Consider the following 22698-nt stretch of genomic DNA (forward strand, 5'->3'; position numbering starts at 1 on the left):
AGTGGGAGGATGAACCCAGGCCAGTTCATCTTTAATCTCATTGTTCAAGCATAGATAGCACAGATTTACAATTTCTGCTTTGTTCCAGGCCATGACAGCAACCAGGTAATGGAAATGGGTGACATAGGCCATGATGGGATGGGGGCCTTGTCTGAGTAACTACAGAACAAATTTGGTGGAGCAAGCATGGTTTGGGTAATCAAATATGCACAAAAAGACACAAATGAATTCATCAAAGTAATTGAGAATCAGGTATCCCTGCTCCAGGAGTAGCATGCCCAATCCAGAGCTTCACCTGTTAATAAGATGATGATGACTCCTACCTTGGTTTGGTGATTCGGGTACATCACTGGCTGCAACAGGAACAGTAGGCAAAACTGATTGAGAAATCCCTGAAACTTCTGAATCCCTTCAAATCACTCTCTCTAATAGTGCGATCTTCGGGCCTAGATCTTGGACTGTCATGGCTGATGATGCAAGGGGGCCCAGGACTGCCGGGGACCTGCGAGCGTAGGAAGGCATTTTCACATTGTAGCTGGGCCACATGGTTCTGGCCAAATTGGTTCTGCCACCTCGGTGGCGGGGGTTCCTGGAGATTTCATTTCAATTGTAGAGGGCACCTATGGACATAGGAGATCCATCTGGGCCAAGACTGACCAGTGTCAGGCTGCTCAAGCTATCAGAAACTGTGATGAGGATGGTCATGCCTAGTGGTTGAAGCCATGGAAGTCAGGCCTAGTACTTGGAGCCAAGGGTCAGAACTGGAGTCAGGAGTCCCGTGTGGGGTTAGAACAAGGTCAGAGCAATAGCAAGGCCAGAGTAAGACTAGGAACAGAGATGGAGCAAAAAGAAATGTTAGAGCAGGACTAGGAACAAGGTTGGAGCAAAAGCAAGGCTGGAGCAGGCTAAGGCTCGCAGAGTCCATTACCACTATCAGGCACAGGCGGGTTCCAAGCCGTGAAGTGACACTGAGCATACTGAGCTGCTGTTTCTCCTGTGAGGCTTATATATCTGTCCTTAGTCACCTGGTTTATGAATTGGCTGGAATCTAGCACGGAATGACTCATCAACACATGTAGCTTAATCAGGCGCTAGTTCAGTAATGACTCATCACCTTACAGATGCACTGGAAGCTCTTCATGGACACTGCCATCTTCACGTTGCCCCTTCCCTTCTACAGAATCTTCTCCATGGGTTATCCATGCATTAAACCACGCACATGCATAACTTAAGATCCTGGGAGTTAATCCAGGTGCTATTATGCAACCTTACAGACCTACCAATATTGTTCTACTCAGTGCGACTAAATTAATGGGAAGAATTAAATGCAGAGACAATTATGACTCTTAAATCTTCCTTTATTCTCTTGCCTACATTAAACCCCAAAGACCCTTAAAATCAGATTGTAGGGGTATTTTATGAGCTTCCTAGACAGTTTGTAAAGGTTTCACCTTTTTACAAATTCTCTTTTTACAATAAAATGTGATCTCTGTCATTAGAAAAAACACTAGTTTGCCAGGAGTACAATAACTGTATTCTGTTCTACAAGTGGCTGAAATTATTACATAACGCCGCTGATTTGACTGTGTGGGTTTATGTTACATAAGTATTGAGATGTGTGGCCCACTGCAGAGCAAAGGAAAAGGGGGCAGGAAAGTCCACAACCTGCATAGACACAGACTCTTCTCCATGCTCCTCCTTGCTTCCAGAGCCCGCAGATGTCCCACAGTTACACACCCTGGAGTTGGGACTCCAAGGCCTTGGGGAAATACAGCTGCTCTTTACAGCTTGCTCCCTGGGTAATCAACAGTTTCCCAAGCGGAAATCCACTAAGTGCTTACTGAAGCCTGAAGCTCAATAGTAGTATGCAGGTGCAGGGACTTAGTTATTTGCAACATAGCTGCAAAGGGAACTGAGATACTAGGAGAAAAAGGTACAAGACAGCCATCTGGAAGGGCTGACCTTCCATAGCAATGGCCTGAGACTCACACGGTTGTTTTCTGCTCTCCCCCTGGAGCCACAGAGCTCTGTGATTGCTGCTACTTCAGGTCTGAGCATGGAATAGTGGTATTTCTGCGGCAAGGGTTCGTGAGTTCCGAACCCAGGCCCCCATGCTCTCTGGCTGCATCCACAACACCACTTGATGGCGCTACACAGTGATTAGAGAATTGGAAGCCCTAAGGTTGCATACTCCTGTAAAGGTATTGTCCACAGGAATTTGACTGAAGGAGCTCCAGAATTTCTGATTGGGCCAGATACACTATTCAAGTCAAAAAGAGATACAGGAAGTTGTCTGTGCAACGAAATGGATCTGGCTTGCTACTTCTGCAGACCCTGCTATCTGACTCTCAGATTTGACCCCGATTCCTGACTTTGAGCCTGCACTGGTTCCAGCTCCTGCCCTCAGCCTCATCCCAGTTCCCTATTGCCTTGATTTCTTGGCTGACTCTTGGCTTTGGTTCCTGTTTCTTGTCTCACCCCAGATCCAACCCTAAGCTATGATTCTTTGGCTTCTGACTCAACACTGACTCTCAGTTTTGTTTCCTTTCTGACTTGGCTCTGACTTTTGGCTCTGACACTTGACTCTGGACCTGTACATTGGCCTCTGGATCACTGACCACCACGCCTAACCATCACATCTTGGTCACTGGTACCTGTCTTCCACAAACCCTGACATTTGCTCCATTCCCCTACATAAGGCTTTTCAGCCACTGTGTACAGATACAATAGTCACAGATCCCTTGCCTGCTCCCAAATCTCATCTATGTTCTGTCTTCTTCAGGACAGTATGTCTCCCCACTCCTCGATGTGCATGGGTGCAGAGGACCCCATGTATAGCTGCTTCCCCTATAACTCCCAAGCCTTTTGGCAGACTTATGTGGTGAAGGCCTTGCAACAACTCTCCACAGATGGCTATTATTATTTATTTGAGCAGTTACCTGTTTGAGTCCCAGTGCTGAGGGGAGTGCAGGGTTGTGCATTCCATGTGAACCTCTCAGGGGCACAGTCAACCCAAAGTAAATAGGGCCCTGGTTCAGTTGGAAGGCAGGGAGCAGGTTGTGGCATTCTGAGGCAGGGTACAGCTTTCACACTTCCCCTCTGCATAGCACAGCTGAGCTCATGCAACTCTGAACTGTTCCCCATGTCAACTGCTAAATGCTACAATCTAGTTGATAACTTCCTGAGGAGGGACTGGATTGTGTATGTTCCTCTTTCGTTAATGCTGCATACCACTTGTCTCCTTGGTTAAATCCTCATTTAACAAATACATCCCATTTAACAGGGCATTTAACAGTTGTCCCATTAAAACTTTCCAGGAGAACAATAGGCAGGTAGGTGAACGAAGAGTGAATGTTTCTGAATTACTGCCTCCAACCAGTACCGATATTCTCAGAATCTCTTTGTAAGGAAACAAAAATATGATCCTCAGATTCAAAAATCATCCTAGCTTTTTAAACCGAACATATTTCGTGTAAGGCAAAATTTTCAAAGCTGTGTGTGGGTAGAGAAGCTATAAATAGCTGAATTTGTGCATGTTCCTTCTGTGAAAGACAGAGAAAATGTGCTCTGTACGAATATAATGATACTGTTTCACATTGCATAGGGCTTCAAATCATCTGCTGTTGAATTTTTCTAGTGGATTTATAGTGCTGGTGTTGGCCATCAAAGGCTTCCGCCCAACCTGGGCAGCTGTGACCATGAGATGGTTGAGTTCAGGATCCCCACAAAAGTAAGAAAGGAGAGTAGCAAAATACTTACCCTGGACTTCAGAAAAGCAGACTTTTGACTCTTTTAGGGAACTGATGGGAAAGATCCCCTGGGAGGCTAATATGAGCGGGAAAGGAGTCCAAGAAAGCTGGCTATATTTTAGAGAAGCCTTATTGAGAGCGCAGGAACAAACCATCCCAATGTGCAGAAAGAATAGCAAATATGGCAGGCAACCAGCTTGGCTTAACAGTGAAATCTTCGGTGAGCTTAAACAGAAAAAGGAAGCTTACAAGAAGTGGAAACTTGGTCAGATGACTAAGGAGGAGTATAAAAATACTGCTCAGGAATGCAGGGGTGTAATCAGGAAGGCCAAAACACAACTGGAGTTGCAGCTAGCAAGGGATGTGAAGGGTAACAAGAAGGGTTTCTACAGGTATTATAGCAACAAGAAAAAGGTCAGGGAAAGCGTGGGACCCTTAATGAATGGGGGAGGCAGTCTAGTGACAGATGATGTGGAAAAACCTGAAGTACTGAATGCTTTTTTTGCCTCAGTCTTCACAGACAAGGTCAGCTCCCACACTGTTGTTCTGGGCAACACACTACGGGGAGTAGGTGAGCAGCCCTCAGTGGTGAATGAACACGTTAAGGACTATTTAGAAAAGATGGGCACGCACAAGTCCAAGGGTCTAGATCTAATGCATCTGAGGGTGCTGAGGGAAATGGCTGATGTGATTGTAGAGATGTAGGCCATTATCTTTGAAAACTTGTGGTGATCAGGGGAGGTTCTGGAAGATTGGAAAAAGGCAAATATAGTGCCCATCTTTAAAAGAGGGAAGAAGGAGAAACCGGGGAACTAGACACCGGTCAGCCTCACCTCAGTCCCTAGAGCAATCATGGAGCAGGTCCTCAAGGAAACCATTTTGAAGCACTTGAAGGAGAGAAAGGTGATCAGGAACAGTCAACATGTATTCACCAAGGGCAAGTCATGCCTGACCAACCTGATTGCCTTCTATGATAAGATAACTGGCTCTGTGGATATGGGGAAAGCAGTGGACGTGATATATCGTGACTTCAGCAAAGCTTTTGATATGGTCTCCCACAGTATTCTTGACAGTAAGTTAAAAAAGTATGGATTGGATAAATGGACTATAAGGTGGATGGGTAGTGATCAACGGCTCGATGTCTAGTTGGCAGCCTGTGTCAAGCAGAGTGGCCCAGGGGTCAGTCCTGGGGGCAGTTTTGTTCAACATCTTTATTAATGATCTGGACGAGGGGATAGATTGCACCCTCTGCAAGTTCCTGGATGACACTAAGCTAGGGAGAGAGGTAGATAGGGTCCAGAGTGGCCTAGACAAATTGGATGATTGGACCAAAAGAAATCTGATGATGTTCAACAAGGACAAGTGCAGAGTCATTCACTTAGGATGGAAGAATCCCATGCACTGCTACAGGCTGGGGACTGACTAGGTAAGCAGCAGTTCTGCAGAAAAGGACCTGGAGATTACAGTGGATGAAAAGCTGGATATGAGTCAACAGTGTTCCCTTGTTGCCAAGAAGGCTAATGCCATATTGGGCTGCATTAATAGGAGCATTGTCAGCAGATCGAAAGAAGTGATTATTCCCCTCTTTTCAGCACTGGTGAGGCCACATCTGGAGTACTGCGTCCAGTTTTGGGCTCCCCACTACAGAAAGGATGTGGACAATTTGGAGAGGGTCCAGTGGAGGGCAATGAAAATGATCAGGTGATTGGGGCACATGACTTACAAGGAGAGGCTGAGGGAACTGGGGTTATTTAGTCTGCAGAAGAGAATAGTGAGGGAGGATTTGATATCAGCCTTCAACTACCTGAAAGGGTGGGGGTGGGTTCCGGAGAGAATGGAGCTCGGCTAGTCTCAGTGATGATACATGACAGAACAAGGAGCAATGGTCTCAAGTTGCAGTGGGGGAGGTCTAGGTTGGATATTAGGAAACACTATTTCACTAGGAGGATGGTGATGCACTGGAATGGGTTACCTAGGGAGGTGGTAGAATCTCCATCCTTGGAGGTTTTTAAGGCCCGGCTTGACAGAGCCCTGGCTGGAATGATTTAGTTGGGTTTGGTCCTGTTTTGAGGATAGGTTGGACTAGATGACCTCCTGAGGTCTCTTCCCACCCTAATCTTCTATGATTCTAACATTCAGGACTCTTTGCTCTGGAGATTTATCACTATCTGGTGCCTCTCTGCATTGCAGGTCAGACACCACAGCCAATTATATCTGCCTGTCCCTCATTAGGGATGCTTTGCAATTAGATGGGCAGGACTGTTCTTTTTATTTTAACTGGGGCAGGTAGAGGAATTCAATTTTAATCTGTTTTCACAAGCACCTCTTATGTCAATGATTTTCCTCCTCCTCAGACCTTTCTCAAGGAATAAACAATGAACTTTCCCCACCTCTTGGCCAGCCACTCCTTTCCTGTCCCATCCTCATCCCTTCAGACTAACCTTACAAAGGCAGCTGTGTGGAAACACAACCAGGAGAAACCATGTAAGTGGATGTGACAGACCTTACTCCGGGCAGGAAGAGTAACCTCATAACCCACTGATCTGACATCAGTCCAACAGGAATATAACATTTCCAGCTCTGATAATAAATATAGACATCTGAAGTACTAGGCTGATTTGGGATTCATTGAAAACCCTAATTTAAACCCAGAAGATGTTTGAAAAATTCAGCAATACCATTTATCATTGCCAATAACTGTGCAGCGCTGTTTACCACTTCTGTGAGGGATGGCATCTGTCGTCCTACAGAAATCTGTGTATTTGAAAATGGCCCTTTGTGGCTTGCAAAGAAGTTTCTTCACATCACATTATTTCATGTTTTTGGTAAGCTAAGTCCTTCCTTGCTGGCACCATGAAATCACCCTGGTGCCTGAGAAATGCAACAATTGCATGCAAGGAAGCAAAGCAGATTTGTAAATATCTTGTGACCAAATAAGCACATTAATTAAAAATATATAGATATCAAGTAGTTTCAAAGACTTTCTCAATGAAGGATATACCCTCTGGATTTAGGAGGGCCACTGTAGCCTACTGGATAGAGCACTGGACTTGGACTCAAGATATTCCTGGCCCTGGCACTAGCCTGCTGGGTGATCTTGGGGCAAGACATTCCACCTTCTATGCCTCAGTCTCCCTATCTATAAAATGGGAATAATGATACTGACTTCTTTTCTAAGGTGCTTTGAGACCTACCAATAAAAGTGCTATATAAATGCTACATATTATTATTAAATGTTCAACCAAAAATATTAAAACTTATTTACTGTATCTTTGCACAGCACCTAATACAGAGCCCATGAACTCACTGGCCTCTTGGTGTTACTATATTGTAAAGGTTAAATAATATTTAATAAATGTCAAGATCAAGTTGGGCAGGACTATGTATTGTAAAAATTCTCAACTGGGCTTGGACATGTGACACTTATAGCTAGTGCTATGCCCAATCAGAACATTCAGCACTGGGAGGCATGTAAAAACTCCCTCCGCCTATTGTCTGGAGTTGTCCAGTTTTACATAGGAAAAGACTGGCTGACTGCATGTAACATTAAATGACATACTCCTGTTAATGAGTGTAGTTTTGGGATTAGAGAATTTTGTAACCGAGCTGCAACAATGAGGTTAAGACTCAAAATGACAACACAGTTGCTAAAATAGATTAGTGATTTACAGAATAAATCCTGACTCAGACCAGTGGGCTTCTGCAGCCATTCTCTTACTAGTTTTGGACAAGCCCTAGAGAAAATTATTTGTATTGGACTAGCACCCAAAGACTCCAGTCGGGGTCAGAACTCCACTGTACTAGGTGTTGTGCAAACACACAGGAAGATACAATCCCTTCCCCCCAAGGATTTACAATCTAATCTGGAACAAGCTGCAACAAGGGGGAAAGAGGGGACAGGGATAGCAATAAATTCATAGAGTTACAGAGATAGCTAATGCACAGCTTCCAGGTTCAAATCATCTGAAGGAAGTTTTTTAAATAAATAAATAAATCCAGCTCTCCTTCAATGCATTCATGACTGCTTGATTTCTTGTAGGCGTCAGAGAAGAAACTAGTCTTGAGAAGGGATGTGAAGGAGTGGCTAGTGGCCTTACAGATTGCTTTAAGGATGGTGTTATATGCATAAGAGGCAGCAAATATCATTTCTTAAAGTGTTGTTGTATTACATTTTACATTTATTCAAGGGGCTATTTTCTCCTAGTCTCTGGTGACAATCTGCTGCTTTCAAAAAACACATGTCTGGAGAAAACTCTTTCCCTTAATTTCTCTTGCTTCACTATTTTTGCAGGCCTTCTCGCTAATGAATGGCCCCGCTCCTTTTTTCCCCTTTTGCCATCCCAGTTAAAGATCCAATGGTGCCCTGAAAATACATGCCACCTAGAAACAATTATGTTGATGTGTCATATTTTCAGGGAAATTTTCATGCACATGCCACTGGTATAGTAATACAGAAGAAAAATCCAGCATATGCTCTATAAGGACAGTACTGCCTAAATATGAATAATAAAGTAATAATAACAATATTAATAACACCACCACCACCACTTGTTCAGTGTGCCTGAGAATATCTTACAGAGTTTCCCACAAAGCATCTGCAAATTCTGAGGTACTGAGCCCACAAGGGTCTGAGTGATCACAACCTCCTTCTGATGGTCGAGGATTCTCAGCACTTTGCAGGATCGGACTGTTAGACTGGAGTCCACGCTTACATTATGGAGAACTTCTGTATTTAAATCACCTCTTCTGATCCTTCATAAAGCAAAAGACTTTCTAAGCTCCATTATGGGCCTGATCCAAAACCCAATGAAGTCAATAGGATTTCTGCGGGCTTTGGACTAGGCCCGCTAAGAAGAGCCTTGAGCTCTCGGCTATGATCCTAAGGCTCTTTGTTCAGCAAACAGCAAAACAGATCATGTGACTGACAGAGCTAAGTCTTTAAGGACAGAGAGGGCCTCAAAGGAATTACTTTTTAGTTCCTCTTCTGGCTTCATTAGGTTCAGTGATCAAGCTAGCTGGTTCAGATTTCTTCAGCTCCTATTCCCTGGGGACCATCAAAGCACCTTGCTCTAGTCTTACATCAAGGCTAAGTAAACTTTAGTTTGAAACCAAAGCCTAGCCTTGAAGTATATTCCGTAACGCTATTGCTCCAGGTGGAAATTAGTAAGTTATCATCATTATTATTTTTAATCAGAGCTTGTTTAAAGCACAAAAAAGAACAGTCTGCTTAGATTAATAACTATAGAGCAGAAGAAAGAATGGTTGTACCTAACTAATTTCAAATTAGACTTTAAATCAAATTACACACAGGATAGAGCATTGTTAATCAATGAGCCATAAAGAATTTCCTGAGCAAAAATAATTAAATGAAAATGTTATCATTTAAAAACAGTTTTTTGTGAATATTTTTGGCACAGAAAATGCCAGGTAACATTGAGCTGTATTTAAGGAGCATTGTTAGAAGTTCAGAACAGTCCTTTTTGTTTTTCTTTGGGTTGTAAAGTATTTAAAGCAATTAATTGCTCAGGCTGACAGCTCTACACACCTCTAAGGTATTTTTATACCATATGTTCATCAGAAGCTTGCAGGGTGAGTCTAAGCCTCGGTGTGGAAATTTAAAGCCAGCCATATCAAAACAGCCTTTCAGCAGCGTGTTCAAATACCAACATGCCAAAAATGTAAATTTCTCAATTGCATAGGGGCACTGCAGCCTATCAAGGGAGTAAATAATTTTCCAACTTTCAATCATCTGTAGCATAAAAACACATTTTTCTTCCTTAAATTGTGTTTCCAGGGTCAGCCACACAGTTCCTCTGTGGCTTCTTCAGCACTGACCACAGTATCAGTGCATAATATAGAGCAGTGGTTCTCAAACTGTGGGTCAGGACCCCAAAGCGGGTCACGACTCCCTTTGAATGGGGTTGCTAGGACTGGCTTAGACTTGCTGGGCCCCAGGGCTCTAGCCTGAGCACCACTGCCAAGAGCTGAAGCCAAAGCCTGAGGGCTTCAGCCCTGGGTAGCAGGGCTCATGTTGCAGCCCCCCTTGAGGCTTAACCCCTTGAGCTTCAGCTTTGCACCCCTTCCCACAGCGGTCAGGCTCGGGCTTTGCCGCCCCCAACCCACCATCTAGAGTAGTGGGGCTTTGGCGGGTTCAGGCTTCAGTCTCCCCTCCTGGGGCAATTTTTGTTGTCAGAAGGGGGTTGCAGTGCAATGAAGTTTGAGAACCTCGATATAGATCTTGCTTGCTAAAGCTCTACTATTAGTCTTTCAGAATTAAAAGGAAGCATTCAGTTGTGAAATGAGCAGCAATAGAAGAAAAACTGGGGCAAGATTCTTCTGTGTAGCGTAGCTGCTTTGTGTTGAGGTTCCAGGGCAATCTGGTGCTGAAGCCCAGTGCAAGGGGATCCTTCAGTTGTATAGTGACAACATGAGTGCTCTTATGCCACTCCTCTCTCTACTTCCAGTACAGCAGGGTAAAGGAGGTGTTGGTAGTCAGAGGAAACAGAGCATGGCCTGAACATTCCTATATGATACCAGATTCCAGGAATGAGTTCTGCTCCCTCTGGCCATTCACAACAGATGGAAGTTAACACTAAAGCTCCTCTAAGTCAGCACAGTGGGACTGGCCTTGCACATGCTAGCAGGAGGACTGGGAAGACCAAATGTGAGCTTTACACCTTGTTCCTCCAGGGTTAGAATGCTGTGCAGCCAAGGACCTGGCTCTCTATCTTTCAATTAACACCATTTGAACTGGATCATGTCTCCTGGTAATTTTTACAGTCAGTGGAATATATATTGGACCAAAAGGGTAGTAAACTTCTACAGTGTTTTAAATAATATGAGAAATGGGGAACTCTTGGAGATGGATTTTATTAGATTCTCCAAACATATGAAGGTTCAGTTTAAATTAAATGATCAAATTCTGCTCTAGCTTACACACATGTGGAATAAACCTGACTTGATTAGGCTTGCACAGGAGAGACTAAGAGCAGAATTTTGTGTTATGAAAGTGGTTTGAAAATTATCTTCCCAAGCTATGATTTCAAGACTGCTAAATGCCAACAAAGTTCTGATGGCCTGGATGTTAGATGGATTCTAAATCATCATCTTTAATTGAAAGAGTCTGCTCCTGTGCTTATATGTCCCACTGGCTTCAATGGTTCTAGATCAAGCCCCAAGTCACTGGAAAAGTTCAGTTTGACTTATTACCTGTAACTCGTAGGGGAAGGATAGCTCAGTGGTTTGAGTTTTGGCCTGCTAAACCCACAGTTGTGAGTTCAATCCTTGAGGGGGCCATATAGGGATCTTGGGCAAAAATCTGTCTGGGGATTGGTCCTGCTTTGAGCAAGGGGCTGGGCTAGATGACCTCCTGAGGTCCCTTCCAACCCTGATATTCTATGAAATACACCTATCTTAAAGCGATCAGAACAGCAGCAAATAGAGGTTAATCTTCAAAGACTGTTATTTCTTTGAAGTTTTCATGAAGCAGTCCAATTGATAGATCATGGTACTGCTCATCTAACTATTCCATGCTCATCACTGTAGTAACTGAGGATGTAAAGCAATTCTAATCCTGCCTATAAAACTGATTTATGCTGCAATATTGGGCAAGTCACTTAATCTCTCTGTGACTCAGCTTAGCCATATTTACAACAGGGATAACAATACTTTTCCATAGTTCTGCCCCTAAAACATCAACATTGCAAATGCAGTCAGTCAGGCTACAGTTTTCTCTGCAGTTAAAACCAGAAATAAGTGTGGTACCCTAGAATCTATGCCAGAGTGTGGTAATTGAGCGTAATTACTTACTTGTTAATGGTAATCACTGTATTCATCAGGAGTCTAATGTGGATTAGACAGGAACAGCTATACTGGGTCAGACCAATGGCCCATCTAGCCCAGTATCCTGTCTTCTGACAGTGACCAGTGCCAGATGCTTCAGAGGGAAGGATTAATTAATTGATCTTTGTACCCTGCTCTGAACATGTTAAGTACTAAGTACTAATATTACTGAATGAATACTCAGATCATTACTCAGAACTTTTAGCCACAATCCTGTGTCTGGGGCTGTGCTCAGTGGTGGCATGACTGTGTACGAATCCAAAGAGATATTACAATTCTGTACATCCGGGTGGTGCAGAGGGAACATGATCACTGCTACACATCTTCAGAGGTACATATAACTCTAGCGGCTGATGAGGGCAGTGGATGGGGAGGCTTGTGTGGCAAACAATAAGCAGTACTCTTCTATAATTTCCAGGACCTGCTATGGTGGCTGAGAGGAGGTGGTGGGGAGTGGGAATATGCAAAAGCTACTTCTAGGAAGAACAGGGTCCTAATTTAAAAGCATTTTGGGAAGTGGGAGGATTTGAATAATATTTATTAAACCCCATTTTTATCCCCACGCCCTCACCAGGGAACCAGTCCTGCAGGATGCTAAATGCTTCAATGGGAAATGAGGGCACTGAGCTCCTCCTACGACCATGCCCTCTAAAGGGTCTGAAAATTCTTAGGATGCTACTTAATAATAGCTGTGCACTTGAACATGCCACTAAGGATTTGAGCTGAAGAATGATAGCTCCTAAACTAGTTAAGTGAACTCTAGTCTACATGTAAAATGAGTAAATGACTAGACAATACACACTTGACTTAAGTGGCCCAAATTTGATTAATTCATCTGACATCCCTTGCCACAGTACTGATCATAATGAATGTACCTAGTACCCAAGTAGAAGAGTCCTATTTATTTCCAAACGAACTTAACAGAAATTCAGCATTAGTTACTGAAAAGGTCCCATCCTGTCAGTCCTTTGCCTCAGAACAGTGAGTGAACGCCACACATCTCCTCTCTCTTGTCTAGACTGGTACTCATATTGCTTGAAAAGATGCTCATTTTTTGTCAGAACAAATAGAATGGAAAACAAATTGCCATTAAGAAATTGTTGCCAAGTTGTTTTTTTTCATGGTCTGTGACAAAGCAGGGATGGAAGCAAAAGAGGAAACCCTTTTCTACAGATTCACTGTCCTTTACTGTGCAAATGTAACACAGATAGACCATGGTTGTTGGTGAGCAGGACTGAACTGGGGACCTCTGAAGCTTAGTTCATGAGCGTCTACAGCATGAGCTAAAAGCCAACTGCCTCTTAGCTAAGGCTGTAGAACAGACTCATTTTATCTCTCTAAGTAGTCTCAGTGCCACGACATGGGACAGAACACCATACCCAGAAAGTGTATGGGTTACACAAACACTAGAGGATGCTTGCTTCATGCTAGACAAGCAATTGTCATGTACTAAATAAGAGGCTGTTAGGGACATAAAGTGGGGTTTAGAAATTCATACACATTAAGTAAACTCTCTGAAAGCCATGTAGGGAAACACTGCACTCTATGATCTGTCCAAACTGTGTGCTGAGACATTTATATCATATTGTAAACCAAAGGCAGAGAACTGAAGACTGAATAATTGATAGAAGATCCAGTAAAAAGCAACAGAGAGTCCTGTGGTACCTTTAAGACTAACAGATGTATTGGAGCATAAGTTTTCGTGGGTGAATACCCACTTTGTCAGACGCATGACAAAGATTCAGCTTACTGAAAACAAAGACATCTCTATCTCTAGGTTTTGGAGAATGGAAGACCTTTTTCTTTTGGACAATAACTCCAGAATTGGGACATCTTCTCACTACTAGGTCAGAGGAACTCCAGACAGCATTGACCACTTATGCCTAATAAACCAATAAGAAACAGAGAAGGCTCTGAGGTGACACAATTGAGATTTAAGCTTGGGAGTGATAAACATAAGCATATTTTATTACTTGATGGAATGACTGAAGGAGCTGTGAAGATCCTTGGTGATGCTTTGAATTTTAATGCTTTAATTACTGATCTGTCAGTGGTTGGCAATAGCTAACTATATATTTGGGATTTGTATGGGACAGATCTGCTTGTGTGGTACATATTTCACATTATGCTTTTATTCTGCAGTTTATTCTACTTTATTCTACAAAGTGCCATGTCTTAAGTCACATGGCCGTAAATAAGAACTTGACTTGATTATTTTGTTCCTCCTTCTTACTGTTTGCAAATTTGTTTGATGAGCCACAATGAGAATGATTCTTGCAAATAAAAGCATAAAAGGGAGTATATAGCCTAATTTGGTCTGTCTTTGAAACACGCTGCAAGACATATAGTAAGCTGCCAGAGGTGTAATGGGAACTACCAGTTGCCCTGAAGAGATCAGGAAAATTGAGTGGTGGTGGCAGTGTATACATATAATCCTTCAAAGACCTTTAGTCTGAAAGCTGGAGAATAATGGATTATAAAGTACCTCATAAACCTTAGCACTCTTCTGTAAATGGGCTAAATAGACAATATGTATCACATGCAGTATCCAACACTTCCAGGTACTGTATACAATCAGGCAGGTGCTATGTTGGCAGTACCTTATGCTCCATGCAAGAGATATAGGTTTGGGCATGATCTGCTTCTCCAGCCAATGAAAATCAAAACACATTCTAATGGTGAAGTACTTGCCTATGAGGAGATAGTGCTTCCTCCTTCCACCTGCACTTCTCCTGCCAGCCAGCTTTATTTCTGTATTGATTTTTAATGACTTTCTCTGCACCATCCTGACAAATTAAGTGTAACAGCGTGTTAAACTAAATGTCCCACAACCTATCTGACCACTCCAACCAACCACAGTGAATTATCAAGTGATGGGTTGGCTACAAAGATGAGTCTTGCACTGGGCTCTAGAAGTCAGTAAACTCCAGCTCACACAGACAAATGGAAGTAGTAAGTTCTAGAGCCAGGTGCCTTCCATTAAAGACACCCAACTTCAAGTACCCCAAAATGTGCATATAGGAATGACCAGCAATAGGACTTCAGCTGATTTCTGATATCTTGTTAGTATATTCAAGGAGGGGTGGTTCCTAAGGGTGGCGCAGTGTCAAAACATAGGGCTCTATAGGTTAGCATCATGACTAGTCACTACAATGATGGACACATTATGAATATGACAGATCACAGAATCATAGAATATCAGGGTTGGAAGGGACCTCAGGAGGTCATCTAGTCCAATGCCCTGCTCAAAGCAGAACCAATCCCTAACTAAATCATCCCAGTCAGGGCTTTGCCAAGCCTGACCTTAAAAACCTCTAAGGAAGGAGATTCCACAACCTCCCTAGGTAACCCATTCCAGTGCTTCACCATCCTCCTAGTGAAAAAGTTTTTTCCTAATATCCAACCTAAACTTCTCCCAATGCAACTTGAGACTATTATTCCAAGTTCAGTCATCAGCTACCACTGAGAACAGTCTAGATCCATCTTCTTTGGAACCCCCTTTCAGGTAGTTGAAAGCAGCTATCAAATTCCCCCTCATTCTTCTCTTCTGCGGACTAAATAATCCCAGTTCCCTCAGCTTCTCCTCATAAATCATGTGTGTCACAACTGTCCTACTCAGATCTGAACCTTAGAGTTCAGAACATGAGAAGCTAACATGAAACCTCCAAACATAATTACCAGCTTGGATCTGATATCGCTGCCACCAGCCAGAATTCCAGGGTCTGGCTCACTCTGGTCTCCCCAAAACCTTCCCTGGCAAACCCCCAAGGCTCAGATGCCCTGAGTCTCACCACAAAGGGAAATAACCCACTTCCCTTCTCCCTCTTCCCCTCCAGGTGTTCCCTCCCTGGGTTCCTGGAGAGATATACAGATTCAAGCTCCTTGAATCTAAACAAAGGGATTCCACCCTCTTTATCTCCTCCCAGATTTCCCCGCTCTGGGTACTCTATGAGATTCCCTGCTTCAAGTCCTTGAAACACAAGTACCGAGAGATCAAATCTCTCTCCCCCCTCACCCAGAGGGTATGCAAAGTCAGGCTTAGTAAATCTAACACAGAGATTTTCCCCCTCCCTTCGTTTCTTAGCCATAACCAGTGAAAAACACTCAAACAGGTCTTAAAAAGAAAGAAAAAGGACATAAAATTGGTCTCTGTATCAAGGTGACAATATACAGGGTCAATTACTTAAAGGAAAAAATGAATAAACAGCCTTATCCAAAAAGAATACAATTTAATACATTCCAGCAACTACACACATGTAAATACAAAAAAACCCAATATAAACCTATTGTCTTACTATCCTTGTACTTACAACTTGGGAACAGAAGATTAGAAAGCCTGGAGATTCCTGTGGTCACTCTCAGAGCCCAGAGGGTCACCAAACCAAGACAAAGAACAAAGAACTCACACCCAAAACTTCCCTCCACCCAGATTTGAAAAAGTCTTGTTTTCTGATTGGTCCTCTGGTCAGGTGTTTGGTTCCCTTTGTTAACCCTTTACAGGTAAAAGAACATTAACCCTTAGCTATCTGTTTATGACAATGTGCTCCAGCCACCTAATCATTTCTGTTGTCCTTCACTGGACTCTTTCCAATTTTTCTAAATCCTTCTTGTAGTGTGGGGCCCAAAACTGGACACAGTACTCCAGATGAGGCCTTACCAATGCTGAATAGAGGGGAATTATCATGTCCCTCGATCTGCTGGCAATGCTCCTACTTATATAGCCCAAAATGCTGTTAGCCTTCCTGGCAACAAGGGCACCCCGTTGACTCATATCCAGCTTCTAGTCCACTGTAATCTCTACGTCCTTTTCTACAGAACTGCTGCCTAGCCACTTGGTCCCTAGTCTGTAACAGTGAATGGGATTCTTCCGTCCTAAGCACAGGACTCTGCACTTTTCCTTGTTGAACCTCATCAGATTTATTTTGGCCCAATCCTCCCACTTGTCTAGGTCACTCTGTATCATATCCCTACCCTTCAGCATATCTACCACTCCTCTCAGTTTAGTGTCATATGTAAACTTGCTGAGGGTGCAATCCATGCCATCCTCCAGATCATTATTGAAGATATTGAACAAAACCAGCCCCAAGACCGACCCTTGGGGCACTCCACTTGATACCGCTTGATCATAAACAAGCAGATGGAACTGCAGTTCCTGGGACACACATGCATCTCCTCACACTGACTAACTCCACTAAAAAGGTTGGCAGATGCATTCTGCATGAGCTACCTCAGATCCAAGAACACCTCAGGGATCCAAAAATATTGCAATTTTGGAAGACTGTTAGACAATTGGTGGACATTCTCCAACAATGGATCAGCAGTCACAAATCTCCCCTCTCCCCTCCCCAATTTCTCAAGTTGCTCCCTCTGCCAATCAGCACCACCTCAAGATTTTTTCTGGACTGAGCATCAGTTGGCTCAGCCTCATCCAAGGACCTATCTGAGAAAGCCAGGTATCCACTTTATGAGAAGGAGATGTACAGCTGAAGGTTATCAGCAAACGGATGGCACTGCATCTCCACATGTATCGCAATTTCCCCAAGTAGTTTCATATATATACTGAACAGGAGATGCAAGAGAATGAGACCACATCAGAGGGGATGGACAGCTACGCCCCACAACCCACTGAAGAACAACCCTATCCACTCCACAAAATCCTACAGATGTGTCAGCTACACCTTAAACACTTCAGACCAGTGGCTGCTAATACATGTAATGATATCAACATGGACACCAGGCCTCTGTCCAGAGGAAGATAGTCAACCAAGAAAATTAAATTTGTCTCTGTTCATATATCTGGCCATAAAGCTAGGATAACAGATATCTATGAAGTCAGAAAAATCCAGGTGAGCCTGGTGCTGTGTCCAGCATGCCCTTCTCAAAAACTGTCCTCAAACAATGAGAAATGAGACAGGGCCACCACTGTCCAAGTCACTATCACCTAGTGATTTGCTTCCTAGCCAGAGACCAAAGTTTGTCTGTAACTAGTTGACATCCTGCCCTTCTCCCATTTAGCCTTCAGCAGCCATGAGAAGCACGGTTCCTTGCAGTATCCTGTAGCTGCCTCAGCTGACTCAAGACTTCTGTACATGAAAGGAAACTCTATCTGCAAATAAAGTATCTGTCTCCTGGCTTGCTGCTGTGTTCCCTGAGAAGCAGCCAAACTAATCAAATTTCAATTAAAGGAGCAGCACTGGCAATGAGCTGAGAGAAGATCAAACATATCACTCTCACTGCTGGAGGGGTGTGGGAGTATATCCTATAGGAAGGATTGAGAGGTTTCATGGGAAGGGAATAATGGCTGCAAAATAAAGAAGTGCTAATCGGCCACATTTAGACATCTGGCAGGGCAACCTGCCACCAAAGTGTCTGAAAGCATTAAGCTGCAAGTTTGAGGCATCACGCATAGACCATTTAGACAGCTTTTTTGATGGACTCTGACATCCCTCTACCTTACTTGGTACATTTCAATCTCCAAATATATATTTTAATTCATCTGTATACTTATTAATTTGTTAGTGACAGAATTCAGACCTAAACTATTCCTGCCAATATAAGAATCATAGCAGGGTGTGCCTGTGCCAAGCAAGATCTATAGGAATGATCCTGAAAAATACTGATCCATTTTGCAAATCATATTCCAAAATCTTTTTTCCGTGTAAACTTTTATCTCACATTTCTGAGTCTGTTTAGGTGGTAATTTCATTTACTGAGTTATGATGCATTTATCTTGAAGACTAAAGATGTTTAAAAGCACAAAATGATTCATCTCCTCCTTGCCATTTTATAAGTAGGGTAAAAAGATGCCTCTAAGAGTAAGTGTGTGCCAATGACAGATGAGTTTCTGTCTTAAGTTGCTGCTTCCTAGATAATAACTACCCATTATAATGAAAATTTGGAAAGGTTGCTGCCAATGGAACACTACGAAGCTTTGCAGTGATGCATTCTAAAATGATTCTGCTCATGTGAAATTTATTTTTCACTAATGTAGCAGTTATAATACACACCAAGGACCCAGACCCACTCTCGTTGAAGATAATGACAAAATTGCCCATTAACTGGAAGAGGAGGAGTCTAGAGGACTGAAAGGGTTTCACTAATAAGCCAAAGCCTGCTCACTTTACCCCACAAGTAGTCCTATGGAGTTCAGCAGGATCGCTCACCAGAGTAAGGGAGGCAGGACTTGACCCAAAATACTGAAAGAAGGTGTCTCTTACATCACTTTGGACTAGTCTTCCTTAGGCTACTCACAAATCCACTTTGGAATGTAGCACAATCTGTGACTTACGGGTGAATGAAGGCTGCAATACAAACTTTAATATTTACTTGATTTTTGCATGTTTTACTTCGATGTCCCATCGGAGTACATTTCTGGATTTCAGACATTGCCAGGATATGCTAGTACTGAAACTCAGTACTCACTCAGTCATATAAGGATGCTTTAATATGCAGCTTCCAGATTTCATTATCATGCAGCATACATATTTTGACATATAATGTAAGCGAAGTTCCTTAAACTGAGCATCTCTTTTATATAATTATGGCCTTAACACTGTTGTGAATATTTTGATTTTAAATAAAAGCTGAGTAAAAGTAATGTTTTTCACCTTAGTAGTAAAAACGCTGCCCACAAAATGCTCAAGCCTGGTAAGAAATGTATCTATTTGCAAGGGAGCGCTATGCTAGCAATTCTCTATGTTTTTATTGCTGAACTGTTTATACATGAGACCATCACAGGGTTCTGCTAGCTTGTCCCTATAAGTTCTCAGTTCCTGCCTTCCTCACACACTTATGAGAGCTTACTCCACTCCCTCAACCACTTCCTTGAGTTTCACTGTAAAGAGGTGACTTAAAAATAAAAAAGGATTTAAATATATGTCATATCAGGATTAGCACCCACAGCCCCTTCACTCACAGCAGGCACCACATTAGCAGCACACAATCTTAGCCAGTAGCCTTCCCCTTAACATATCACATAGTTGGAAGTGAGATGACTCCTGCAATGTTTGTTCTTCATGCTTGTGTACAAAAGGGCAGCTATTAGCATGGAACTCTTGTGATTATTGTTAGTTATCATATTCTTATAGCTTCCCCCCTAAGAAATTGAAGGCAACTTATCTGTAACCAAAGTTCTTCAAAATGGACGTTTGCATATATGAAGGTTACTGACTTTCAGCTGAAGTTCTTTGACATGGACTCTGCACATTTACACTCATGGGATGTGCTGCTAGTGCAGTTTGATCAATGGCTGTCACTGCATGCACCTGGAGCCCACAAGTTGGAATACGCAGAGATCACTCAAAAAAAGAAAATTGTGCTCTATTGTGAAGAACCTAAACTCTGTTGAGCAATATGGATTGTTTCCATAAGGCAAGCTGGAAAATGGGGCAATTCAAAACTATTCCACCCAGCCCCTTCTCCCTTTTTTTAAACCTTGTCACCCACCTTTTTTCTGTTACCTATCTTTTTCTAAAGCACATACTGTAGCTGTGATCAGCAACTGTCTACTTCCAAAAGCTATTAACCTTCTAAACATTTTACCAAAGGCCTCTTGTTATAAGTTACATTATTAATGGTGGCATCTGAAATGAAGAACTTTACAAAAGTTAGTTGAAAAGTACTGAATGGTGAAATAGGATAGTACTGTATATCTAGCATATGTAATAATACTGAGCGGTAACAAATATCCTCCAGATAGGGTGACCAGATGTCCTGATTTTACAGAGACAGTCCCAATTTCTGGGTCTCTCTCTTATATAGGCTCCTATAACCCTCCACCCCCGTCCCGATTTTTCGCATTTGCTGTCTGGTCACTCTACCTCCAGATGAGTCACCATATAAATGTAATGGCTACAAAGAGATCTAGCCATAACACGTATTAGTCCTTCAGACTTTCATTTCACCGCTCTAACATATGACATTACCTGCTGAACATCCTGCTGGAAAACACAGAGCTGCAGCCTTTGATGTAATCGGACTTTTCTGTGCTGCCAGATGCTCTCTAGGCGCCGCTGGTGATGTAAGACTTCATGTACCACATCCAAGACCTGGTGGACAGCCTTGGAATAATTAGCAGTAGCAGTAAGAGATTCAGAGTTTCCAGGGCTCAAGGGACGCTGCAGGACATCCAGCAAAGCCTTCCCATCCTGGCTTACCTGAAAGAAAAAGATTGAGTCTCGAGGGGACAACTTCATTGGCGCTGATAACATTTTCTTTAACATCTGACAGCTTGCAGCAAGAATAGTCTCATCCTCCCAATTCTTCCCCACCACCCATACCCCAATAAATGGCTCTGTTAGAAGGAAAAGACAGGAAACCTTGAGCAACTTATTTTTTTTATTTTTACTTATGTATTCATCATCACCTGCCTCAGTTTCACAGTGGTCCTACTGTACTGCTCAGTAGGACCTCAGGAACTGAAGTGACAGGTCCATATAAGGCAACAGATACCTAGATAGATACTGAACTACTGCATGTTTCGCAGACATTTGGGCACTGAAAATTAATTGACAAATAATGTTGTGTTATGAGTGGCGTTTGGAGGCAGGAGACATAGACACATCCTGGTGAGGAGGTGGCATTTTCAGAAATACACAGATGACTAAAACATTCACAGTCGGAGTCATTTCTTTGTGAGCTTATGACGTATGAATGCAAATTCCAAAAGGTGAAATTCATGCTCTCCTTCACTCAGTAAGATAAGAGAAAATAAATTAGTAAGTGGCAGTACTAACCTTCTCCAACGTATCTTTTCTTCCCCATGAATAGTTCAGAGAAAACTACAGGCCTACATTTTCAATGGGCCCGAGAAACTTGCATGCAAATGTTGCAAGTGAAATCATTTTCACACATGAAACCCTGCATTTACACACATAAAGGGTTTCTATGCACGCAAAATAATGCATCCAAATTGTATTTCTTGTGTATTTCATGGAACCCACTGAAAATTTCAGCCATAAAATGCAAAATGTAAATGAACTACAACTATCTTAATGTAACCAGTGTGGGTGCTGGAGTCTTGTAAGAGGGGATCTGAGAAATACATGGATAGTCAATGTGTGGCTCTGATATCAGTAACTAATATAAAACACTATAAGTACTAAATAGAGCTGAAGACAGAATGCAAATTCAGTTTTATAGAGGCTTTTGAAATTTCAAAATATATTTTCATTCCAATTAGGAACAAAGGCTGAACATTTCAAAATTCTTCACAAAAGAACATTCCAGAAAAAAAAATTCAGATCAGAGTTTCATTTCAATTAAGATGTCTTAAAAATTATATTATATAACACAATTAAAAAAATTCTCATCAAAAAGTCATTTCAATAGGAATAAAACAAAAAGTTTAGTTATGGAAATGTTAGAAGAGGATGATTCAACATTGCTGGAACTTACTTATTCCCTTTTTTAGTTCCGTAAATAAATGTAGGCAAAAATTGACATTTAGATTTCAATAGACCCTCTCTCAAAGTTTTTCTGACCATTTCTACTACTTAGCATTATCAGTACATCTCAGAATATTTCTCAGAGATGGGTGTCATTATCCCTATTTTACAGATAGGAATATTGATGTATTGAGAAATTAAGTGACTTGCCCATAGTCATATAGTAAGGCTGTCAGACACTCCTGATTCCCAATCCTATGCACTTTCCATAGATCATGTTGCTTCCCAGTCAATTACAGGAGAATATATCTGGAATAATTTCAGTGAAATCAATGGCATTATTTTAGATTTATACTGGTTTTTACCAGGAACAGAAGGTCACCGACGGTTGTAAAATACGCTGTGGCAAATCTCTGCAGTTTTTTAAACACAAAGGACAGTTTTAAACCAGATTTGGAAATGATTAGGGAGGGGTGGGTGGGTGGGTGAGTGGTGGTGAGGTAATACTCAAATTCCTTTGCTCATGAAAATGGGCAGAAGCAATCTATACATGCTGGAGTCAGGGGAGCTGCAGCCTGCTGTGGACACAGATGATGGAGTTCCAATAGGGATGGCAAAAGAAAATGATACAGATGAGATGAGGATTTCAGCAGAGAAAGCTGAGACAGAGGCATATACAAATAATGTTGTCAAAGTGGGGATAACAAGCTGGACCATACATT

The 22698-nt window shown here is 42.4% G+C and overlaps 1 protein-coding gene across 8 annotated transcripts in view; it reads right to left on the reverse strand.

Annotated features, from left to right (window-relative positions):
- The window catches only part of KALRN (kalirin RhoGEF kinase), an 805383-nt gene that overhangs the window by 376647 nt on the left and 406038 nt on the right, over nucleotides 1-22698 (reverse strand). For all 8 annotated transcript variants that reach the window (XM_050916883.1, XM_050916882.1, XM_050916885.1 and 5 more), the window contains exon 9: nucleotides 20516-20746. In XM_050916883.1, the coding sequence (XP_050772840.1) occupies nucleotides 20516-20746 (231 nt within the window). The remainder of the gene's footprint in view (nucleotides 1-20515; nucleotides 20747-22698) is intronic.

Source organism: Gopherus flavomarginatus, chromosome 10 (assembly GCF_025201925.1).
Source record: "Gopherus flavomarginatus isolate rGopFla2 chromosome 10, rGopFla2.mat.asm, whole genome shotgun sequence".
Taxonomy (NCBI): Eukaryota; Metazoa; Chordata; order Testudines; family Testudinidae; genus Gopherus; species Gopherus flavomarginatus.